This window comes from Acanthochromis polyacanthus, chromosome 12 (assembly GCF_021347895.1).
Source record: "Acanthochromis polyacanthus isolate Apoly-LR-REF ecotype Palm Island chromosome 12, KAUST_Apoly_ChrSc, whole genome shotgun sequence".
NCBI lineage: Eukaryota > Metazoa > Chordata > Actinopteri > Pomacentridae > Acanthochromis > Acanthochromis polyacanthus.
This window is the reverse complement of record NC_067124.1, coordinates 11061719-11083925: the sequence shown is the minus strand read 5'-3', so window position 1 is coordinate 11083925 and position 22207 is coordinate 11061719. Positions and strand designations below refer to the sequence as shown.

The 22207-nt window shown below is 41.0% G+C and overlaps 2 protein-coding genes across 17 annotated transcripts in view; both read right to left on the bottom strand.

The window, feature by feature from the left end:
• Positions 1-22207, bottom strand: part of plecb (plectin b) — a 214155-nt gene that overhangs the window by 89823 nt on the left and 102125 nt on the right. For 3 of the 16 annotated variants that reach the window (XM_051957217.1, XM_051957218.1, XM_051957219.1), the window contains exon 1: positions 738-4674. The exons of 8 other annotated variants lie outside the window; for them this stretch is intronic. In XM_051957217.1, the coding sequence (XP_051813177.1) occupies positions 738-4494 (3757 nt within the window). In that variant the 5' untranslated portion in view covers positions 4495-4674. Of the gene's footprint in view, positions 1-737; positions 4685-14836; positions 15044-22207 lie in introns of those variants that run through there. 5 more of the 16 variants (XR_007945569.1, XM_051957232.1, XM_051957226.1 and 2 more) reach the window with 4 other exon arrangements.
• LOC127536547 (uncharacterized) lies at positions 5800-7175 on the bottom strand. Its single transcript, XM_051957270.1, has one exon. The coding sequence runs from the start codon at positions 6710-6712 to the stop codon at positions 5906-5908; it is 807 nt and encodes a 268-aa protein (XP_051813230.1). The 5' UTR covers positions 6713-7175; the 3' UTR covers positions 5800-5905.

Genomic DNA, 22207 nt, shown 5'->3' with positions numbered 1-22207 from the left:
GCATAATACTACTGGCAAATACTTAGAGATGGCTCCGGAGATTATTGTTTCCACATAAACAGTGTGTAGAGCTTAATATATTGCCCAACAAAACTAGAATTCCCCACCCAAAACTATGATTTTTTTTAGAAATTGAATTGTTCAATAGAATGAGAATTTCCACTGATGCATGGAAGAGGATGGAGCATTCGAGTTAAAGTTTTACTTAATGCTGCAATAAACTGTATCATTTTAAATTTAAAAAGTAATTTTCCACTGTCATGTGTGGAACAGGAATCTCTATGTCATAATGCCTGTGTGAAATCTGTCAGTGACAATGAATGCACTACACAGTATGCAACAACGTTGTTACTGATACCTTATCTATTTTAACACAGATAATTAAATCAGAGCCTCATCTCAAGGGTCTCTTCTTATCATCTCACTGAAACAATTAATAAAGAGAGACTGTCTCTGGTCCACATCACTAAACAGTCGCTACTTTAAGCCCCAGACTATAATCAAATCACCCCAAATACTACTTTGCAAGAAAAGTCAGGAACAATTACAGAATGCGAGTGCTATTCAGAGTATGAAATACTGTAAGTGCATGACAATGTGAAGCAACAACACCCCACCTAAGACCTCCCACACTTCAAAGAAAGGTGGGAACGTAGATGCAAGAGCAATCGCATCACATACAGACAGGAATCAGGACCAGTCAAGAAGTAGGTTAATTGGCACAGTTTCAAACAAACCTTCAATGAAGTTAGGCCACGTCTTCTCCTCTGGTTCCTCCAGTGAGTGGTCCCAGTCTGCTTCAGGTGAGACTCCTTGCACCTTGGCACTTGCCGTCCCTGACAGGACTGATCGCTGTATAGCGATTGCCTCCAGAACATCCAGGTCCAGTTCCTCTCCTTCCACCTCAGCTTGCACAGATGAAGGAGGTGACTGCTCCCCACCTGCCTCAGGGTTGATAAGCTGCTTTACCTCAACTATCTCCTCCACCACAACAATTTTCCTCTTCATGGTGGCCTCGTCTATGTCAGATTGTTCAGATTCACAGGTGTTGTCCAGGTGAGGCCGGTCAGGCTGGGCTATGGGTGTGGCAGTGGCAGAGGGTGTGTCCTCCTCCAAGTCCCTCTTCTTCGCTTCCTCCTGCTTTAAGGCCTCAGAAACAGAGAGCCTTTCCTCTGTGCTGCACTCTGCTGCTCGAGTGGCCGAATGTTGTGCAACTTTGGGAGGCTCCTCTTTCCTGACGAGGGGGCTGGCCTGTGCCTGAGCTACAGCTGCCTCTGCTGTTACTGCTGGTGCTGCTGACGCTAATTCTCCGGCTGCGGGTGCTTCCCTCGCAGTGGAAGATGTTTCTAGTTTCGGAACCTCCTGCTTGATTTTTTCTGCAGAGAGCAGCGCTGGCTCCACCTCTCCTTTGTCTGCTGGGGCCTCAGAGAACACAGCTGCTGCCTGCCTGACTTCCTCACTGCACATTCTTTTAGGAGTCATCTTTGGAGAAACATGGTCTGTCAGTTCAGAGGCTGTGACAGGGCTGTCTTTAACTGCAACCTTGGGCAATGATGTAATGTCAGTGGATGGCAAAAGAACAGGCTTTGTGTGTATAGTCTCTGATTCTGTTGCCTTAGCCTGTTTTTTCCCTTTCCCTTTTTTCTTTTCCTTTGAAGCCTCCTCTGCAGCTTTCATTGTACTTATTAGGGATTTTGCCTCCAATGTGGGTTTCTGAGACTCCGACAGAGGCCCAGGGATTTTCTCTTCAGGTTTAGGGTTTGTTTGCAGAAGTTCCACTTGACTTGTTTTCTGCACCGTCACTGTTTCCAGTTTAGTTATGGTCTTTTTCTCAGATTTCACTGGCTCTTTATGACGCAACACAGCCTTTAAGTCGCCCTCAGGGGATAATGGTCCCTTGCTGATACTGCTTCCATCAACAATGTCTTTTACATCCACTAGGGGCACTGTAGGGATTTGACATAATGATGGTGATGCTTCTTCTGCAATAATCTTTGTCTGTTTAAGGTCCTTCTCCTTTGGCTTCTCATCCATTTGTTTCGGGACTTCTTTTATTTGCTTTGTGTCAACATTTAATTTTGCCTCAGCCTTAGTTTTCCCTGCTGTCTTTATGCTGGCAGACACAGTTAGAGGCTCTGAGGTACTAACTGGTGTAGGTTGGATGGTAAATTCTGCCACCTTTGAGGACTTGTCTTCAGAGGTTTCTTCCTTTGATTCAGAGGGATTCTCAGCATCTATACTCTTTGATTTCTCACCTGGAGATTTTTTTTTCTTTCTTTTTGATTTTGAGCTTCCCTCAATCACTTGTTTGGCTTCTTTAACCACCTCTGTGACAACATTTTGAGCAGCCTTAGATGAATCGGGCTCTTTTTGTTCTGTTGTAGGGCCCTGCACTGAATCTTTAGGGACCTCCTCTGGAAGAACTGTTTCATCTTTCTTGACATGAGGAACCACTTTTACATCAGTTCTCCTCTGTTTTGTAATTATCTCTGATATTTTATTTTTCCCTGTGACAAGCTGTGCATCTTCAGCACTGCCCACAAGTGCTGAGACAGTCTTTGCACTTATGGTAGTTTCACTTACTGTATTAATTTTCTGGATTACTTCATCAGTTTTAGGCTTTGCCGAGAGATTCTCTGAGGTTGGTTTAACCTGAATAGGTTCCTGAGTCATTTTAACTTTGGAGATTTTCTCTGTTGCATCAGTAAGTCCCACTGGTTTGTTCGTGGTGCTGTCAGGTTCGGGTTTGGTAGTCTCCTGAGTGACATATACATCACCAGTTTTCTCTGACTTAGTATTTTCTTTTTTAGATTCAGTTGCAACTTCAGTCTTCACTTCTGTGGGTTTAACGGATTCCTCATTAAGCTTTGCTTTCTTAAGCTTGCTTTTTCCAAGAACTGTACCAACAGATTTTGACAATGCAGGGCTGACGGTGGAAGTTTGAGTAGGGAGTTTGGAGGTTTCTTGAGGAGGTGTCGTTGTAATAACTGCTTGAGGCCTAACTTTATCAGTTTCCACGTCATCTGTTGTTTTAACCTCCGCAGATTTAATGGGATCCGCAGTCACCTTTGTTGTCTTCTGTTCCTTGACATCTTTATTTACAGGTTTTGTGATGACAGTGCTGGCAGCAGCAGTGACATTAGAAACTTCAAAGGTTTCCTTAACAGATTCTGTTGAAATATCTGGTTTGGGCTTCACTTTTTCTGTTGCTGCTTTAGTTATAGCATTGACCTCTGCAGATTTCATTGGATCTACAGTCACCTTTTCAGTCATCTTTTCTTTAACATCTTTGTTAGCAGATTTTGTGCCAACAGTTTTGGATGTGGCAGTGACAGTAGGAACGGTGGAGGTTTCCTGCAAGGATTCCATTGTAATATCTGGTTTGGGCCTCACTTCCTCAGGTACAGTTTTAGCTGTAGCATTGACCTCTGCAGATTTAATTGGATCACCAACCTCTTCCTTGACCTCTTTCTCACCAGATTTTCTGCTGACAGGGATGGCAGTAGCAGTGACAGATGGAACCTTGGAGGTTTCCTGAGCAGATTCTGTTATGATATCTGGTGTAGGCCTCACTTTCTCGGGTGCAGTTTTAGCAGGTGCACTGACCTCTGCAGATTTAGTTGGATCCGCAGTCACCAGTTTGGTCATCTCTTCCTTGACATCTTTGTCAACAGATTTTGTGGTGACAGTTTTTGATGTGGCAGTATTAGTAGGATCTTTTGACGTTTCCTGAGTGGATTCCATTGGAATATCTGGTTTGGATTTTACTTTTTTGGTTGCTTTTGTAGCTGTTGCATTGACCTCTGCAGACTTAAAGGGATCCACAATCACCTTTTCTGTCTTCTCTTCCTTGACAACTTTGGAGGTTTCCTCAACAGAAACCATTTTAATATCTGGTTTGGGTTGCACTTCCTCAGGTACAGTTTTACCTGTAGTGCTCACCTCTGCTGACTTAATGGGATCCTCAGTTACCTTTGTTGTCTTTGCTTCCTTGACATCTTTGTCAACAGATTTTGTGGTGACAGTTTTTGATGTAGCAGTGACAGTAGAAACTTTGGAGAATTCCTGTGTGGATTCCATTGTAATATCTGGTGTGGACTTAACTGCTTCAGGTGCTTTTTTAGCCATTGCATTAACCTCTGTTGACTTAATGGGATCCAAAATCACCTTTGTTGTCTTCTCTTCCTCAACATTTTTATTAACAGGTTTTGTCATTACAGTGCTGGCAGAAGCAGTGATAGTAGGAGCTTTGGAGGTTTCCTCAACAGAAACCATTTTAATATCCGGTTTAGGCTTCACTTCCTCAGGTGAATTTTTCGCTGTAGCATTGACCTCTGCAGATTTAATTGGATCAGTAATCACCTTTTCTGTCTTCTCTTCCTTTACATCTTTATTGACAGATTTTGTGGTGACAGTGCTGGTAGCAGCAGTGATAGTAGGAGATTTGGAGGTTTCCTCAACAGATTCCATTGTATTATCTGGTTTGGGCTTCATTTTCTCAGGTGAAGTTTTAGCTGTAGCATTGACCTCTGCAGATTTAATTGGATCAGCAGTCAGCTCTCTTGTTTTCTCTTCCTTGACATCTTTGTCAACAGATTTTCCGATGACAGTGTTAGCAGGGATGGTAACTGAACAAACTTTGGAGGTTTCCTGAGTGAATTCTGTTGTAATATCTAGTGTGGACTTTACTTTTTAGGTGCTAGTTTTGCTGTTGCATTAACCTCTGCAGATTTAAAGGGATCCACAATCATTTGTGTTGTCTCCTCTTCCTTGACATCTTTATTAATTGGTTTTGTGATTACCATGCTGGTAGAAGCAGTGACAGTAGCAACTTTGGAGGTTTCTTCAACAGAATCCATTTTAATATCTGGTTTGGGCTGCACTTCCTCAGGTGCAGTTTTAGCTGTAGTGCTCACCTCTGCTGACTCAGTCACCTTTGTTGTCTTCTCTTTCATGACATCTTTAATAACTGGTTTTGTGATGAAAGTGCTAGCAGAGTCAGTGACAGTAGCAAATTTGGAGGTTTCCTCAGGAGAATTCATTGTAACATCTGATTTGGACTTTACTTTTTCAGGTGCAGTTTTAGCTGCAGGCTTAATCTCCATGGATTTAATTGGATCAACAATCACCTTTTCTGTCTTCTCTTCCTTTTCTTCTTTATTGACAGGTTTTGTGCTGACAGGGAAGACAGCAGCAGTGACAGATGGAACTTTGGAGGATTTTTGAGCAGATTCCATTGTAAAATCTGGTTTAGGCTTCAATTTTTCAGGTGCTTTTTTAGTTGTAGCACTGACCTCTGCAGATTTAACTGGATCAACAGTTGCCTTTATTGTCTTCTCTTCCTTGACATTTGTACTAACAGGTTTTGTGGTTACAGTGCTAGTAGCAGCAGTGACAGCAGGAACTTTGGAGATTTCCTGAACAGAATCCATTTTGATATCTGGTTTAGGCTTCACTTCCTCAGGTGTGGTTTTATTTGTAGCATTAACTTCTGCAGACTGAATTGACTCCACAGTCAGTTGTCTCGTCTTAACTTCCTTTAAATCTTTAACAGGTTCTGTTCTCACAGTGCTGGCAGTGGCAGGGACATTAGGAACTTTGGAGGTTTCATGAGCAGATTCCATTGTAATATCTGGTTTGGGCTTTACTTTATCAGGAGCTGTTGTAGCAGTAGCACTGACCTCTGGATCCACTATCACCTGTCTTGTTTTTTCTTCCTTAAACTCAGTAGGCATTGCGATGGCTGAATGTTTTGGGGTCATTTCATTAGATTTCATTGAAGCTTTTTCATCAGCAACTTTAGACTTCTCTTTGTTCTTTAATTCTTTAATTGTGTTGGGAGCAGAGAGTTCAGCCGGAATCTTTGATGTTGCAGCACCTGTAGCCTCAGCTACAGCAGCCACACTTAATGGTGGGGCGGTTTGGAGGATGTCAGAGTGGTCTGTGACACATCCCGTTTCAAAGCTGCTGCAGCAGAACTTGGTACCTTTGTCTTTTGGACCTCCAACACTCTCCTCTCTTGTGATGATGTTGCTGGCTTTGCATCACTCATATTTAGCTCCTTACGAGCAAATCTTTTCTCCCTGTTCTCTTCCATCAATGGTACTTCACTTCTGAAGCTGGGGCCCTTCCTGAAAGCAGACTGAGGTTGATCCTCCACTTCCCATGAGGCTTTTGGCCTGACTGGCTCTGCATTCAGTGGACGACCTCTAAACCTGAGGGTCTTATCAGAGTAATTCTCTCTTTCTCCAGGACCCGTCATCCTATGGCGGTAGCTCTGACGCTCGGTCAGTGCCTCTTGGCTCTCTGCTTCACCCCTGCGTCCTGGCTTTGGAACATAAGACGTAGGACCTTCTACAGTTTGGACCCGTGCAGCCCGGTGGACAATGGCCAGAGTGGCAGCTGGCTTCTTAATCCTCTGCAAAGAGGCAGGTACAATCTCGGCGGGCAGGTGGAGGTAGTCGCGCAGGTAAACAATACCATCATTGGTCAGGTACCAGTAGAAATGTCTCCAAGCAAATGTTTCTTTCACATATCCCCTGGACTTCAGAGACAACATGGCACGCATTACTTGTAGGTTGCTCACACTTTGTACTTCAGGGTGCATGATTTGAGGCCTCTTGTCCTTCTTAGCCACCATGACACCATCTCGAAACAGGACTTCATAGATGGCCCTTAGGTCCCGCAGGGGCATAAGCATTCCTGCAACCATTGTGCTTTAAGTCTGTAAACTCTCTCAAAGTGAAACTAAAATGCCCACCAGCAAACAAATAGAAAGCAGTGTCTCACGTCTTGTCGTGTGAAAGAATCCAGTGACAAAACCAGCTGTCATGTGGTTCTCAATTTAATTACAAAAGAAAACGAAAGAAGAAATCCTTGTAATAGTTTTTTTCTTACTGTGTCTTCCTCTTGTTCTTGTCGATCCTTATGGCTATTGTGAAGAAAATTGGTATTCCTTTGTGAAATGTGACTTCAAGTCAAATGTGTGCTGTTCCCCCAACATTCAGGGTGGCTGGTAATGAACAGTGTCCGTACTGCCGAGATGGCAATGACAGAATGGAAGAGAGGCAGCGTGTGAGAGTGTGTGAGAGAGAGAGAGTGAGGCACACTTCTCAGTCCGGCTCCTCCTACCTTCTCTTAGGAAAAAAATGGCATGGAAAAAAAGTCTCACTAAAGTAAATAGTACTGCAGGAAGTAAAAACCAAAAAAGGTGCAATAAAATTACTGAAATAAAATAAGTGAAAAGTCAAATGAATGAGGCAACACACCTATGAAGTGTGTTTGAGCACATGTTCTGTAACTCTGACTTTTCATAGATACCCACCCACACACGAAAGCATACGCCTCCTATATAATGTACACACCTCTAAACACACTATGACAGGCGGACACACACCCTCTGGCGTGTCTTACACTGGCCAAATGAATGGGCCATTCTAAACAGAGATTAGTTATAAGAAATGAGAAACAACCAGTTGACATACATACCATCCTGCCCCGGAGTTACTAGCTGAGCATTCATGGAGGTTATCAAGTAGAAGTGTCTAGTTTTACACATTTCCCGATCGGGTATCACTGAAAAGCTTTTACACACACACAAGGTGTGGTTTTCAGATATCGGACAGCCTTTGAATGTTCAGAGTCCGGTGAGGCTGGTGACATTTGACGAGAGAATACATAAATTCTCAGAATGTATTTTGGTGACATTTACCAAAGCTTTATATAGACAGGACATGAAAAGACAAAACTGTCACTACACTTTAACTTATACACTGGTAGTCTGATACCACATATGCCTATAAACGAGCACAACTAAAATTAAGTTTTATTCTATTCATATCTGTGTTTGTTTGGAGGGTCTCCAAGCCGCCAAGACAAGGAGGCTGCACAGAGCAATCAGTGTTTCCTATTGCAGCTCATTAAAGTGATGCAACAGGCTGTAAAGCACCCTGAAGTTGTATTACAGCTTCAGGCAGCTAACATTAGGGCCTGAAGCTAAGAACCAAGAATCTGTCTTGTGCAACTATATAAAGAACTGTGCATTATAGCTAACCTTTACAGCACACCCAGGAACATGATATCAGATTTCTATCCCTAGATCGCATCTCTCTTCTGTACATCTGTCTCCTGCTCGTCTCTCAGTGTCAAAGAAAGTGTCCGCTCATGGCCAGTGTCCAGCAGAAGCCGCATTGGAAGGAAAATTGACCATTGTCGGTTAGAGCATGTAAGCACATGTTCACTAGCCCTGTGCTCCAACACAGTGATCTAGCTGTGAAATTACAGTGGCGGTGAGTGGACAGCGATGAAATGACGTAGTCCCCATGCTGTTTGGAACCACACACATTATTACACATCCAAACGCTGGCGGAAAGCTGTTTTCATTTTGTTTGCCATGACAACAGGCAAATGAATTGAGCCAGTTCTGAGTAAGCCCACATATCCTGTTTCAGGGCTGCAGCGGAGAAGCAGGCTGTAAATCTGTTCCCTCGGACAGCTGGACCGTACTGTCATTTATCAAAGCACTATTTGCAAAGACACTGTTAATGGAAACAAACTGTTTGCACGTTGTCAGCATTTCATTATCAATCAAAAAAAATCCAAAATTTTCTGTGGGAGAAATGATAGTTTCTACAGACAGTAAATGCTTAACACCAGACCAGACAAATAATAAATATGAACATATGAAAATAGGGCACTTATTCAATTGAATAATTTCCAGCATAGTTTCTGGCAGTACTGCTGTGAACCTAACTAATGCCTTTTATAACGCTGTCATAAATAATCATTCGTTTCACACGAACAACATACTTGTCTGACATCTATCCAGTCAGACTAGCAGGGCATGCCCCGGGCCATGTATGTACTCCACCTTCAACAGATATGCTCAAAATCCTTTGTGATCTTCTGTTACCTGTAGTGTGCAGGTAAAGCCAGCAATTTTTTTTTTAAGAGAGGCTTGGGAGGAGCTTTGACTGGATGGACCAAGTAAATCTAAGGCTCATTGTGCAAGAAAGGCATTCCTCTGTATTACAAAACAAATGTTTTGTCATTGACATACTACAGTTTACCTGATAGTGAAGCAGCTTGTAAAAGATGTTAAGGTACATGAGCCAAATTAAGCATTAGTGAGTGTTTAATTAAGTCACATTAGGTTAGTTCCAAAGCATCTCATTACTCAGTCCATTAGGTATTCTGTGGTCCACTGCTGAATGCCTGCTTGGCAGTGAGGGTACGTGTGAAACAACATACACAGAACTTATTCAAAATTTTAAAAAGAAAGACAAAAATCAAATAAAATGCAAATTACACAAGTAAGCCACAATGATATGCCAGTTAGCTACATGTTAACATGCAACCCTATAGCTACCTCATTTGGAGTAATTGGCATCACCAAGCATGGCGTCTTACTCTATGTGCCACATATCAGTGGGATTTCATGCACTGTTTATGCACAAAGTGTTCAGTGAACTTCAAACTTCCGACAGCAACCCTTATGGTGACTTGAGGCCCAGTCCCTTCAGCCATTGAAATATTAAATATGCCCCCATCAAAAGAAATACCGCGTCCCCAGGCCTGAGCAGCTGCTGGGTGTGCTGCTGCTCCCGTTGCTACTTGACTTGGTGGTTGCAATAGTTGTGTGCAAGTTTGAGTTGGCATTAGCAACTCCATTTATGAACTGAAGCATACTATCAGGAGAGAATGAGATATACGCTCACTATAAAACTGATGTAGTCTAATTTTATTCAGAGAATAAACAGAGAGCAGCAGCAGGCCAGCAACAAATAAAACCATGATATGACTGACTGATATGGATAAAGGTGCAACACAACTTTAGGGAAGAGTATCTGAATAGTTTCCTGGTTAGAAGTCTGCTTCTGCTGCCATGTTTCAGACCACCACTAGTCCCAGAATAGACTTGTCACCACCAGGTGATGGAGGCTGGCAGTTTGAACCGACGTAAAGGCCTTCAGCTTGGAGGTCTTGGTGCTGCACACGTGCTCTCCATTCTGATATCAGATCCAAGCCTCTCCAGCCACTTCCAAGGAACGCAAAGGTCAGCAGGCCTCTTCTTACACACAAAATGCATGTGCATACATTAAAAGAAGTTAGTGAAATTAAACTTGCATCTAAATAACAAAAGAAAAAATGTCCAAGCTTTTCAAAATGATGGGTCCTCTTACTAAGTTACAATGTTAACCTAGGTATAAAATGTGATCAAAACTGTCAGGGTATAAAGGAATATAGAAAAGCTAGATTTTTTTGTGAAGGAAGAAACACAAAAATACTGTTAGTCCATGGCTGTTAATGAGGATGCACAGAAGTAATCTAGCTGACCACAAAAAGATTAATTAAGTACAAAAGCACAAAGTGAACTACTGAGGCTCTTAGGCTACACTAAATCATGACTTGCACTTTTGTAGTTGTGACAAATCATTCTGCAATGATCAAAAGGTCAGTTTTTATCCGAACGATAAGCCTATTTATATGTGAGCGGCATGTCTCCTGGTTAGGTATGGTAAGACAAGTGATCCCACAGTCGGACAGCTGCGCCCCCTGACAAAGCTGATGCATGTAAGAAAACAAACACCGCTCAGGAATCTGCTGAAGTTAGAAATTGTTGTAAACAGCTTTATATGGAGGTAAATGCTGTCACCAGGGTGAGGTGTGAAATGACTAGTGGGTTGATCATTTACCAAATTCTGATGCACTTCATTAAATTCAACTGGTGCAGTAAAAATCACATTGTAGATTACAGAAAAAGCTCAGATTTAAACTGAAACATCTCAGCAACAGTTGGATGACTTTTATGCAGACATTTATGATCCCTAGAGGATGAATCCTACTGACTTTTACTCTACTGTTGCTGTGAGGTTTGCTGGAGGCTCTAAAGTCATTTGAATATAAGCACTTGTGATGCCAAAAGGACTGTCTCTACAACTTCTAAATACGTTGCCATGCATGAAATTCCCAAAAAACGACCACTGAAAATATCCCGAAACAGAACTCTAATTAATTAGTTGAGCCTTTGAATCTTCTTCTAGTGTCACTATGACATTGGCACTTTTGATAAGTGAAATATGACAGACATTCCTGAACCCCCAAGGAGAAACTAATACTGAAGGTCATGTTGCACCAACATGAGGTAAAAAAAAAAAATGTTGTTTTTTTTAGGTTTATGACTAAACACTCCCAAAACCAATGACTTTGCCACCAGCCTCAGAGGGAGTTTGTGTTTAGCTCCAGTTAATATAACCCACTAAATGGTGAAACAGCAAACATTATATCTGCTGTGCTAGCACTGTCATTGAGGACATTAATGTATTCTTTGCATCCAGCAGTCTAAGAACAACCTAACAGAGCTGCAAGCATGGAAGAAGTTTAAAATGGTCAAAACTAAAAGATTTTTATTACTTCTGTTTCATATTTTCTCATAATATACTTCCCTAGTTCCTAAAGCTAGAGCAGGGGTTGGCAACCTGCGACTCCGGAGCTGCATGCGGCTCTATCAGCCCTCTGTTGTGGCTCCCTGTAACTTTGGAAAATAAATAATCGGCAGACTATTTAATTAAAATTTCTTTTATTTTAGATCGTTAATTTTTAAAAATTTAATTCTAAATTTTAAGATTATGGTGATCTTGTAACATCAAAATAAAACGTCAAAATTTTTTGTCTGTCAAAATATGCGTCCCAGCTGTCAATCTCCGACACTCGCTGGCCTGCGTGTATTCATTTGCAGTGCTGTTGATCTTTGGATCCCAGTGTTTGCTCTACATTCACTCAGCAGCAGCGGGCCACCATTCCTAAATCCAAGCCGTCGCTCCTTCAAATTTCTTTCTTTTTTTATTGTCACAAATACACCATTGCCACACGTCTCTGCCTTCACACATAGACTGTATATATAGTGGACGTAGCATCTGGCTCCAGAATTGAAGCCAACCCGGAAGTGTCAAAAACTTGCAATATCACGGCGTCCGCTAGGGCTGGCTCCAAGAAGCTTTTTCTCCATAGACCCCAATTCATTTTTGGAAAAAATAAAATTTGATAGACTGATTTTCAACAGCTCAGGATTTTTTTCCCGTTAGTTTTCATGGTCAAAATGAGAGATCAGGTGGCCGATCTTGAAATAAATCAATACTGAATTTTAAATAAATTGTTAAAGTTGGCGGAGCCAGGGGGCGTGGCTATACTTGATGGACAGCAACAGAAGCCTCTGCGGTAAAACGTGGGCGGGATAAGAGAGTCCTCAGCCAATCCTCCCTCTAGTTGCTCTCCGGTCCAGTCTGTTTGATGACGCTTTTTACGTCACTGGCTCCAAAAATCCAAAACGGCAACCAGGAAGTAGCAAAATCCGGGCTTCATTTTCTCGGCGTTGAAACCAACGGGTGATGTCACGGTTAATTTACGCCTGCCTTCACAGCAGAGTCCTGCATTGTGTCGGGTACTCGTGAGTACTAAGGTAAACTACGGATAATTGTCTTGCTCAGTATCTACTCTTTGATATGTCAAGTTAATATGACGTTATTCGCGAGAGCACGGCTCGATGTCACGTCCAGCATCCAGGCAGCAGGTCAGAGAGTCAGAGGAGTATTGTCTTGGAAAATAGGGCAGCGACTTACCGGAGAAAAGTTATTAGCTTAAGATAAATAGATAAATAGATTTTACAAGTTAAACAGACATTCACAAATTATTGATTTCCAGCTAACATTACGTAACGTATGAGGTCCAGGAGAAAAATGACATTAACCAAGTAAGATAAATATTAGTGGTAGGACACAATTAGAGAAAATGAATCTATCTAATTAGAGGCTTTGTAATTGTTAGTCTTCATTTTAAATGCCAAAAGGATTTTACGGCTCCCGGTGTTTTCTTTTCTGTGGGAAACGGGTCGAAATGGCTCTTTGAGTGTTAATGGTTGCCGACCCCTGAGCTAGAGGGTGCCATGCACTGTGCAGTTTGCAAAGTGCTTTGGGAAAAGTTTGGGATTCGGGGCTATATATAAACTTGATTATTGTAACACACTGACTGACTGCATTTGAAGTCTTAATCTCATCCTGATATAACATGAACGACAACCTTGTCTGATATCTGTGTGGGTCAGCATTAACACCAGTGTCAATTAGAGCTCCAACAGGCTGAGAACGCAGCTTTTGAAATGCAAGATGGGTAAAGCTTGAAGGATTAACCCCTGAGGGTGATCAATCCACAGCAACTCGGAGTGTAATTGGGATGATCTTGGAAGGTTAACTATAGTTGACTCGAAGAGAACTATGTGTCCTGTGCACAACAAGGGAGACTCAAGGACTAGCTGCAAGAAAAACCACAAGCCCTGGATGTGTTGTAAACTGTGCTACTAAACATAAACCCACAGAAGTATATAAACCACAGGATGGCTACAAACAAAGAAGCACTCTGTTTGGAGCTGGTGAGGATGGAAATGGAGAAAGAGGTGTCTTTGGCATTCCTCACTATGCTTCAAAAGTAAATAATCAACTGTTCTTTGACAACTGAGATTTTAAAAAGATGCAAATTATAGTAGAAAGAGGAAAAATCTTTTCTCTGTTCAGAGCTGAATGGCAAGAACAATAGACAAAGTAATGTTCTGAAATCAATCAAGTTTCTATGAGAAATGTTCTTTTCCCTTTGTCAGCCTAAACCTTTCTTGCCTCATAAATATCTTTGGAGTTATATAAGGCTTGTTAAATGCATCTGTGGACTAAAACAACCTTCCTTTCCTGAAATAAAGTTTGTGTAATTTTGTGTAGATGTGAAAAATTTAGCAAACACTCATTTTCAGGGATGGAATAAGCTTCAGTAATATAAAACTGTGCTGATGTCACAAGGAGAATAGACTACTGTCTGAACAGAGGTAGAAAAGCCAGCTCTTGACTTTTGGGTCACCAATATGCACATAAATGCACATGGAAAGTCTATAAACTGCTATGTGCTTGAGGTAGAAAAATGGCAAGCCTCGCTTGGGTTCTCAGCTCCACAAGTCACAGATCACACTGACTTCTCCTTTTCCAGAGTGGAAAGAAATGAAGTCACAGATTATGTCTCCCTTCCACCTCCGTACCAACCAAAAATAAGCAGGAGCGCCCAAAAAGTTTGCCAAATCCCTTCCTTGCTGACTTACTGACTGTCTAACAAGCAGCCTGTCATGTGTTAGCAGAGGGGTCCTGACGTATCCAACCTTTCAATGCCCCTGCAGCCTCTCAGACTTGGACAGCAGCCCACCCATGAAGAGGTAAATGGGGGCGTACTGAAAGCATAGGCAAAACTGGGACAGATTGTGCTGTTCCCCATATGCAAAACTTTAACATTTTGTATTTATTATCTTTGTGAAACAGGTAGTATATTATTGCACACAATGGAGAATATGTTTCCTGCCATCATGACATAAAAGTAACAAAAATCAGTCTTTGGTGGTGAATTCTGCGAACAGCCAGCAACTACAAAAACACTTTGTGCTGTAAACAAGTTCCAGCAGTGAGATCTGGACAGAAAATTTGAAACAGCTCTCTTCTCTCTTGTTTTTTTCCTCCTGTGAGAGCTGCATGCCAGCTCAGCTAAACGGCAGCCAGGGAACAGACTCAGCATGCAGGAGGTGTATTGCACCATTTAGGAGCAAGAAGGCTTTAATTGTTGTTGCACAAGACAAGTCAATGATATATTTAAGACCCTATTTAAGTAGTCACATTCCAAAAAGTCAAAAAATGACATGTTGCTTGCATATGGCCACACCTCTTTGTGACATAAGCTTTAATCCAACCAATACCAAGAATCATTTGCCTCCACCCCTGTCCTCTGTTTCCACTGCTACAGTATAACCACTTACCTTTTTTAGGGCTGAGCCAGAATCGATCCCCAAGAGGGTCTCCTGTCTCCATGCTGCTCTGATCTGACATATACAAAGGCCTCGTACCAACACAACTTCTTCCTGCTTTCACCACACAGTCACAACCACACTGCTACTCCTTGTTTTCACTCTTGTGAGACCCACTGCCTGTCCGGCAGATCAACATGGCATGCAAGAAGGGACTAAGAAACAGAAGGAATGAGAGCGGAGGGGTACTTTCAGGGTAGGGAGGGTGTTTGTGAGCAAAAAAGAACAAGGGAATCTTTTCATCTCTGTCCCACAAATGCAGAGGAACATCTACACCATAAATCTGAGGGCCTTGCCAAAGTGGACACATCCTCTTTGCTGCCCCGGATACCCTGCCCCATACATCTGAAGGCGCCCACAATTTATTCCAGCATCGGCCTGCTCAGAGACACACACTGGACGCCTTGTTCAAGCAACCAAAAAATTACAGCTTCAAAGATTAAGATAAAGGGTGGACAGGAAAAAAGAAAGGACAGAAGACTAAGAAGTCAAACCTAGTCTGCAAAAGACACCACCAAGGCACCCAAAATACTCCCAACAACAACTCTGGCTTTGTCTCTTGCATACTTATTCTTCGGTTTATGTGGAACAATTAAGCCTTTTGTAAGTTGTTTAAAAAAAAACAGTGAGTTGATCTTACAACTGGAATAAGAGTGGGCCAAAAAGAGAACCCGTCCAACCATGTGGAGCTTCAACACCAATTATCAGTTGATTATGCAAACACCTGAAAGGTGTAACCATATTTCAAGACATGGGCGATCACAGGCAGCAGAGAACATGCTAGGTCTGGCATGTCTCCAATGATTGTTAACCCTGAAGGGTGCAACAAACGATGAAAGTTGAGACAGAACTGAGCAGGAATACAACACTTTGCTCACACTAATCTGTGGGGAACTGAGCCTGTCACAACAAAATCTTCCTTTCGATAATTTTTGACGGTTATGTTAAAATTACTCCGACTCTTCATTTCATTCTTGAAAGAGGTTTGACATACGTGACAGGATAATTGAGTGCAGACTTTAAACAAATGACTGTCAGTTTACATTCTCAGACACCTCAAAATTAAAAATTAGTTCTTGATACTACTATTGCGGAACTATATGAATAATGAAGATGTTGAAAGTAATCATTCATCCTGCCTACAGAGGCTGTGAAATTATCATTTTTTATGTGACTCCTGTCTAAGAAATAGGGGTCAAAAGTCACACATTGAGGCTATGATGAAACTAACATGATGTTTCAAAAGTCAGAGTTAGATACTTAAGGGAGATATTTCAAAGCATTAGTCTTTTCAGTATAAATATTCAAATGGATTGCATATCCAACTCATTTGTAAGTTCACATCACTGTTGTAATCGGGTTTCTTGGCCTTCATTAAGCCTAAAAACACAGAAACACTGATATATTTATATTTGTAAAGGGGACTTAGTAAAATGGCCATCACCTATTTTGTACCCTGGACAGAAAACCCCTCAGAACACAGTACAGCTTAATGAATATTGTTTCCCTGGAAGAGCTCAAAGCTCTGATCAAAACATGTGTAACTGAAGAGTGCAACTGCTCTTCCTAAACTGAATTTTGTATTGTTTATTGTGCTTTACTTTTGTCTGGCTGGATGTTATAATTTTTTGTGACTTCATAATAGTGTGTCTTCTTGGTTAGGTCAGATAAACCAAAAAATACATAAAGAAATAATTCATGAAAGAAATATCTTCTACCAAGGTTTTGCAAAGAAAATATGGAGCAATTTCAAGAACTTTTGCATAATTTGCGAATTTGGACTGCCAAAATCTCTCATGAGCTCCAGTTAAACTTTAAATTGCGTTTTAGTATATAACAAAACATTAGAATTGTAAACTTCTTTCAAAGTATGTGTGGGTGTGTGATTATTGCATGAAGACAAAAATAAAAGATAATGAAGTAAGTCATTTAGGCATCAGTATTAATTAGTAATGCTTGAATGTAAGGTGCCCCTAACAAAATGGAGCTGCAGTGTGGTATAAAATGGCCGTAGGGAGTGTCAGGTCTGGCAAGGCCAACCAGCAGGGACCAGTCGGTCTGTGCCACACTCAGACAGACTAACTATGGCTAGACAAGCTCATTCATGAAATGAGGAAGCAACAAAATAGAAACGAGCCTGAATATGATTTTTAAAAAAAACATGCTACAAACAATGCAACTAAGTTATATTTTTTAAATCAAAAGAAGAAAAAACTTCTAAATATTTGTCTCATGAGTCATCATCTGCACACCACATATAGGAGTGGCCACGCAGGGCTTTGGTTGCTGTAGCAACGCAGCCCACAGGTTAGGCAAATACCATGTGCTGTCCACGGTTGAGGTCACAGGAAACAAGGGCTTGTTACTGCTGCTGCTGCCATGGGCAACCAGCTATCAAACAACAACACCTGACACAAGATCCGGACTCTGGCCTTCCTGACTGACTGCCACAATGTGCAGATTTGCATTGTAACCTGAAGAAGCTGAGCTTTATTTTTAGAGAGGCATCCTGACGATCAGCATCTAATAAAAATACAGACAAAACACAATGCAGGTGCCTCCTCATGCACACAGAAAGGTGATTTATATCCTCACTCCTGTAAGCCCACCCCGCCCCACCCCATCTGGGGAGAATGAATCAGTTGCATTCTTTCCTCAGAGTGGTGGAGAAAGAAAAAAAAAATGACTGCATGAGCTGCCCCTTTCACAAAAGATAGACTTGCAGTAAACTTACATAGTGTGAGAGCAAAGAAAGGCCCCATTCTGACACACACTTAGAGTCCGGTTACAGACAGCAGTGAGTCACCATCATTATTATTATCTCTTCAACTTTTAAAAACTGCCTTTCCCTGTGCTGAACTACCCACAAGAGGGTGAAGCCCGGGAAGACACCCGCAAGAAGTCAGCCAGACATCCTCAAGTTAAAGAAAAGATTGTGAGTTCATCTGCAAACCTAATACTTAAAATGAAACAAACATTCAAGTGTAATCATACAAGTGGTTTTCTTGCATTTTTCTAGAAGTTTCTTCACTCCATGAACTTCAGGAATGCTCTGGTTGTCGAGCTTTACGGCGGCTGAGTATAATTTCTGGAGTAAAAATGCAGCCAACATGTCCTCTCATGCAACTGTGAGAGGACGACAAACAACTAACAGCCTTTCACCCATATCACAACAATATAAATGGCACGATACGAGCTCTACACCTGTGATAACACTACAATAAAAACAAGGGATAATTTAGTATGCAGGTACAGCTCTTCACCTTGGGGTTTGAGTGAGATATACAAAGTGTTCAGCTATGATTATGCCCACAGGGTTCTTGTGTTTTGACACAGCATTCTCTGTGAGGCTAGCCAGAATGGAAGACATAATGCAAGGGAAATAATACACCACACCCCAAGGCCCAATGCTGATGGATTAATAACATATTGTGTGATCGCTATAAAGATGCAAGTACAAAGTACAATACACTAGAAGCAATAACAAACACCCACACTACACCTTAGTATTCAGTTTCACTATGGTTCAGACGATCAATAACATTAAGTAATAAGTCTGTCTGATTGTATAAATGCCATTTTATGAGGCACCTGCAATTAAAGCATCCTCATTCCTGCAGAAGATGCATTTTGCTTTCCTTTCTGCTTGTTCTTATCGGCAGGGCTCAATTGGCTCTGCATCCTGTTTTCCACTGTGACACCTCCAACTAAAAGCCCTGACTTCAAAGACACAATAACAGTCTAAACAATAGTCGAGCTTCCCCTCCCTGAACTGTAATAAAAGCCAATGAGGAGGAGCTGCTCCAACACTGAACAATGCAGCAAACTGTTTTACAACTACTGGCACAAAAACAGAACTGCAATTTAAAAGTCCGCAGAGTTACAGAAAAGCTTATGGTAACAGTTTGTCCTTGAGGGTGTGTGGCCCATGTGGAGACCAAGCAGCAGAGCAACTGCAGCCAACACAATATCAGGTTACTCTCATGACAAATGTGAGAGTTGCTTAAGGTTTTTGCCACATTTGTTCATGGTGCAGCAACAAAACCAGAAAATGAGCTACACAAGGGTTTACTATAGTAATCAATCAATTAATGTACTGCTCAAAGCAGTGGGACCACTTGTGCAGTTGTTGCATTGTAATAATAGTGCATTTCAGTGGTAAAAGTGAAGTTTTCCAGGAAATTCTGACTAAATGCACTGCAGGGGAATTGGATGTATCAAATGAGCCTCACACTGGCATGCCCTCTAGAGAGAAACACAAACCAGTTGGATCACCTTTAACAATCATCACTTTGCTTTGTAAAATTTCAGGTGAGGTGTGAGCAGAGCAACTCCTCACCCTCAGGTGAAGAAATGTGACCGAGTCCTGAATAGTAGCATCTACTGACCTACAAAGCAGACTTGTCTGCATAATCTCAATGTCATCCCTTATCCTTATATCATCATCAGAAAAAAATCTGATGAGTTGAAGCAACAAGTTCGCTACTGTCTTGACACTGGCCGATGATACACACACACGTTCTTGGCATTTTTGTTTTGTGAGTAAAGTTCAAAGTAACTGAACAAGCATTGTTTGCACCCACCCAAGCCTCAGCTCACACATCCACACTCAATTCAGCAACGTTTGATGACTCGATCTAATCTCACTTAGATTTACTGTATGAAACAACCGAAAAGCATGCTGAAGCAGGAGGGGAGTTTTCACTAAATGTTCTGCACAGCTTGCAAGCCGGCACACCTTTGACTGGAACTACAAAGCAGCAAAGCAAAGTGGTGAGGTGACCTACTCCATTATAGGGGCCAGGCCACACCCAGGTGATACCGCCCCTCCTCAGGTTTATGCTACTGAGTGTATGTACTGAGCATTCCAGATGTACTTCAGAAAAGAATGATGGGCTGTGAGAGCAGACCTTGACCTGACCTTTTTGATTCATGACAGTTAAGGCTCGTGTAAGGCAGCATAAACCCTGTCCTAAACTGTGTGTGTGTATGTGTGTGTACAATAGATCAAATCGTGACATATGTGCTTTCATCTATCTGCTAATGTCACAAAACGTAAAACTTGCATCAGGCAAACACAAAAGAAAACACTTGTGAAGGAGTAAACATCACAGTCATTCTAAACAACTGTGTGTATTCCATGTATGTTATCTCACTCCCAGGGTGCTGCTGTTGGATAAATACAATCAGTACTTATTGGCTGAGAGCCTCAGATGTTTCTCCATCAACAGAAGAAGTAGAAGAGGAAGGGGGCACTCACCTGAAAGACAAGAAAAGAAAAACAGTTGTGGTGAATTAAAATGTAAGTAAACTACATTACACAGCATCTAATGCAGATTTATGCTCTGCTATATTTGTAATGGACACGTCAGTTAAACCTTAATCAGCACAAGAGAAATTGGTTTATCATGTGTGTGGCATTAATTGTGCATGTCAATAGTGAATATGGTCTCTGACATCTGCAACGACTTCAAACAAACGACTGAATATTTCTCCACATGCTGGATCTTTTTGGGTTTAATAATCAGTCGGACAAGAACACCAATCAGATCATCATGCTTTAACCTTCAAAGAGGAGTGAGTTTTGCACCAGAGAAAGAGAACATTTTGATCTTGCAAATCCTGTTGCAATGAGAAATAAGGAAGAGTTGGAAATGAGTAGCAACATGAGGAGGGAAACTCAAGTTAACTGGCTAATATCACCATCTACTGGAGAGATGGAACAAAATCAAGTAGTGACAGGGCTGAGAATTGCAAACAGGAGAAATTAAACCATGTTAAGATTTTTATGTAATAATTAGCAAATTGAATGTATTACCAATTTATAAAACATATTACAGATTAAATTAGGCTGTATCTAAAGCTGTTTAAAGTGGCTTCATTTAAAGTACAAACTATAACAGTAAAAATATTTGAAAAAATGTGTATCAATATTATTTGTATCAGTATTATTAATTATAACACTAATGATATAGCACTTTAACACAGATAGTAGTGTAAAATTATAGCCATTGAGCATAGTTTCATATGTTTTATGATATTTTATTATATTTTGCTAGTAATACATATACTACCATTCAAAAGTCACTGAGAAATATCCTTATTTTTAAAAGAAAAGCATTTTTTTCAATGAAAACAATATTAAATTAACCAGGAATCCAGTCTAGACATTGTTAATGTGGAAAATGACTATTCTAGCTGAAACGGCTGATTTTTAATGGAATATCTCCATAGGGGTACAGAGGAACATTTCCAGCAACCATCACTCCTGTGTTCTAATGCTACATTGTGTTAGCTAATGGTGTTGAAAGGGTAACTGATGATTAAAAAACCCTTGTGCAATAATGTTTGCACATGAATAAAAGTGTGAGTTTTCATGGAAATATGGAATTGTATGGGTGACCCCAAATTTTTGAACAGTAATTTAAATCTGTTTTTATGGAAGACTTTTAATCTGTGGCATTTTAACTTTTACTTTTGTAATGGATCAAAGTACTTCATTCACAACAGCAGAAAACTCGACTTCCTACTTTTAACTTAATGTTCAGGTTCAGCTTCAGGTTACTTTATTTGTACCTGTAGGTAGATTTGTTTTGCAGTCCATGAGATTACACCGCCCATACATAAAACAATAAAAACAAAATTTAAAAATTGAGACAAACATTTGACAATAAACCTTAAATATGAGATGTTAAATATTAAAGTATTAAAGTTATTAAAGTGCTCCAGGTTCTATCATCACAGCAATCATAGGCATAAAAGACATAAAAAGCATAAAAAGGGGGGTACACGTACACGTATTGGTTGCAGAGGCAACCTCCATTAAGATCAAAATCAAAAGAATTGAAAAATCTAAGAGGGTAAGTAAAAGTTTAAGTAAAACAAAGTGCAAATGCATGAGCAGATCAATACTTGTATGCAAATGGCTATGATTTATTTAGCTCAGCAATAGCGGCAGGGACAAAACTGTTCTTATAACGCTTCGTTCTACACTTTGGAACGAGGTACCTCCGTCCAGAGGGGAGAAGCTGGAATTCACCGTGAAGCGAGTGGGAGTCATCATTTAAAGCAGAGTTTGCAATCCTCTGCAACTGGTTAATGTACAGGGATGCTGGATAGAGCTGAGGCTCCCCAATGAGACAACTCGCCCACTTTACTACCAGACTCAATGAATTTTTGTCTTTTAAAGACGTTTGATTAAACCAAGCCACCAAGGAAAACGACAGGACTGACTCAATAAAAGCGCGATAGAACATAATCATAAGTGTTCTATCAACATGAAAGTGCGACAGTTTCCTTAAACAATATAAACGCTGGTGAGCC

What these genes read in the sequence shown, in the direction of transcription:
- LOC127536547 (XM_051957270.1), bottom strand. Translation starts at nt 6,712, where the DNA reads ATGGTTGCAGGAATGCTTATGCCCCTGCGGGACCTAAGGGCCATCTAT.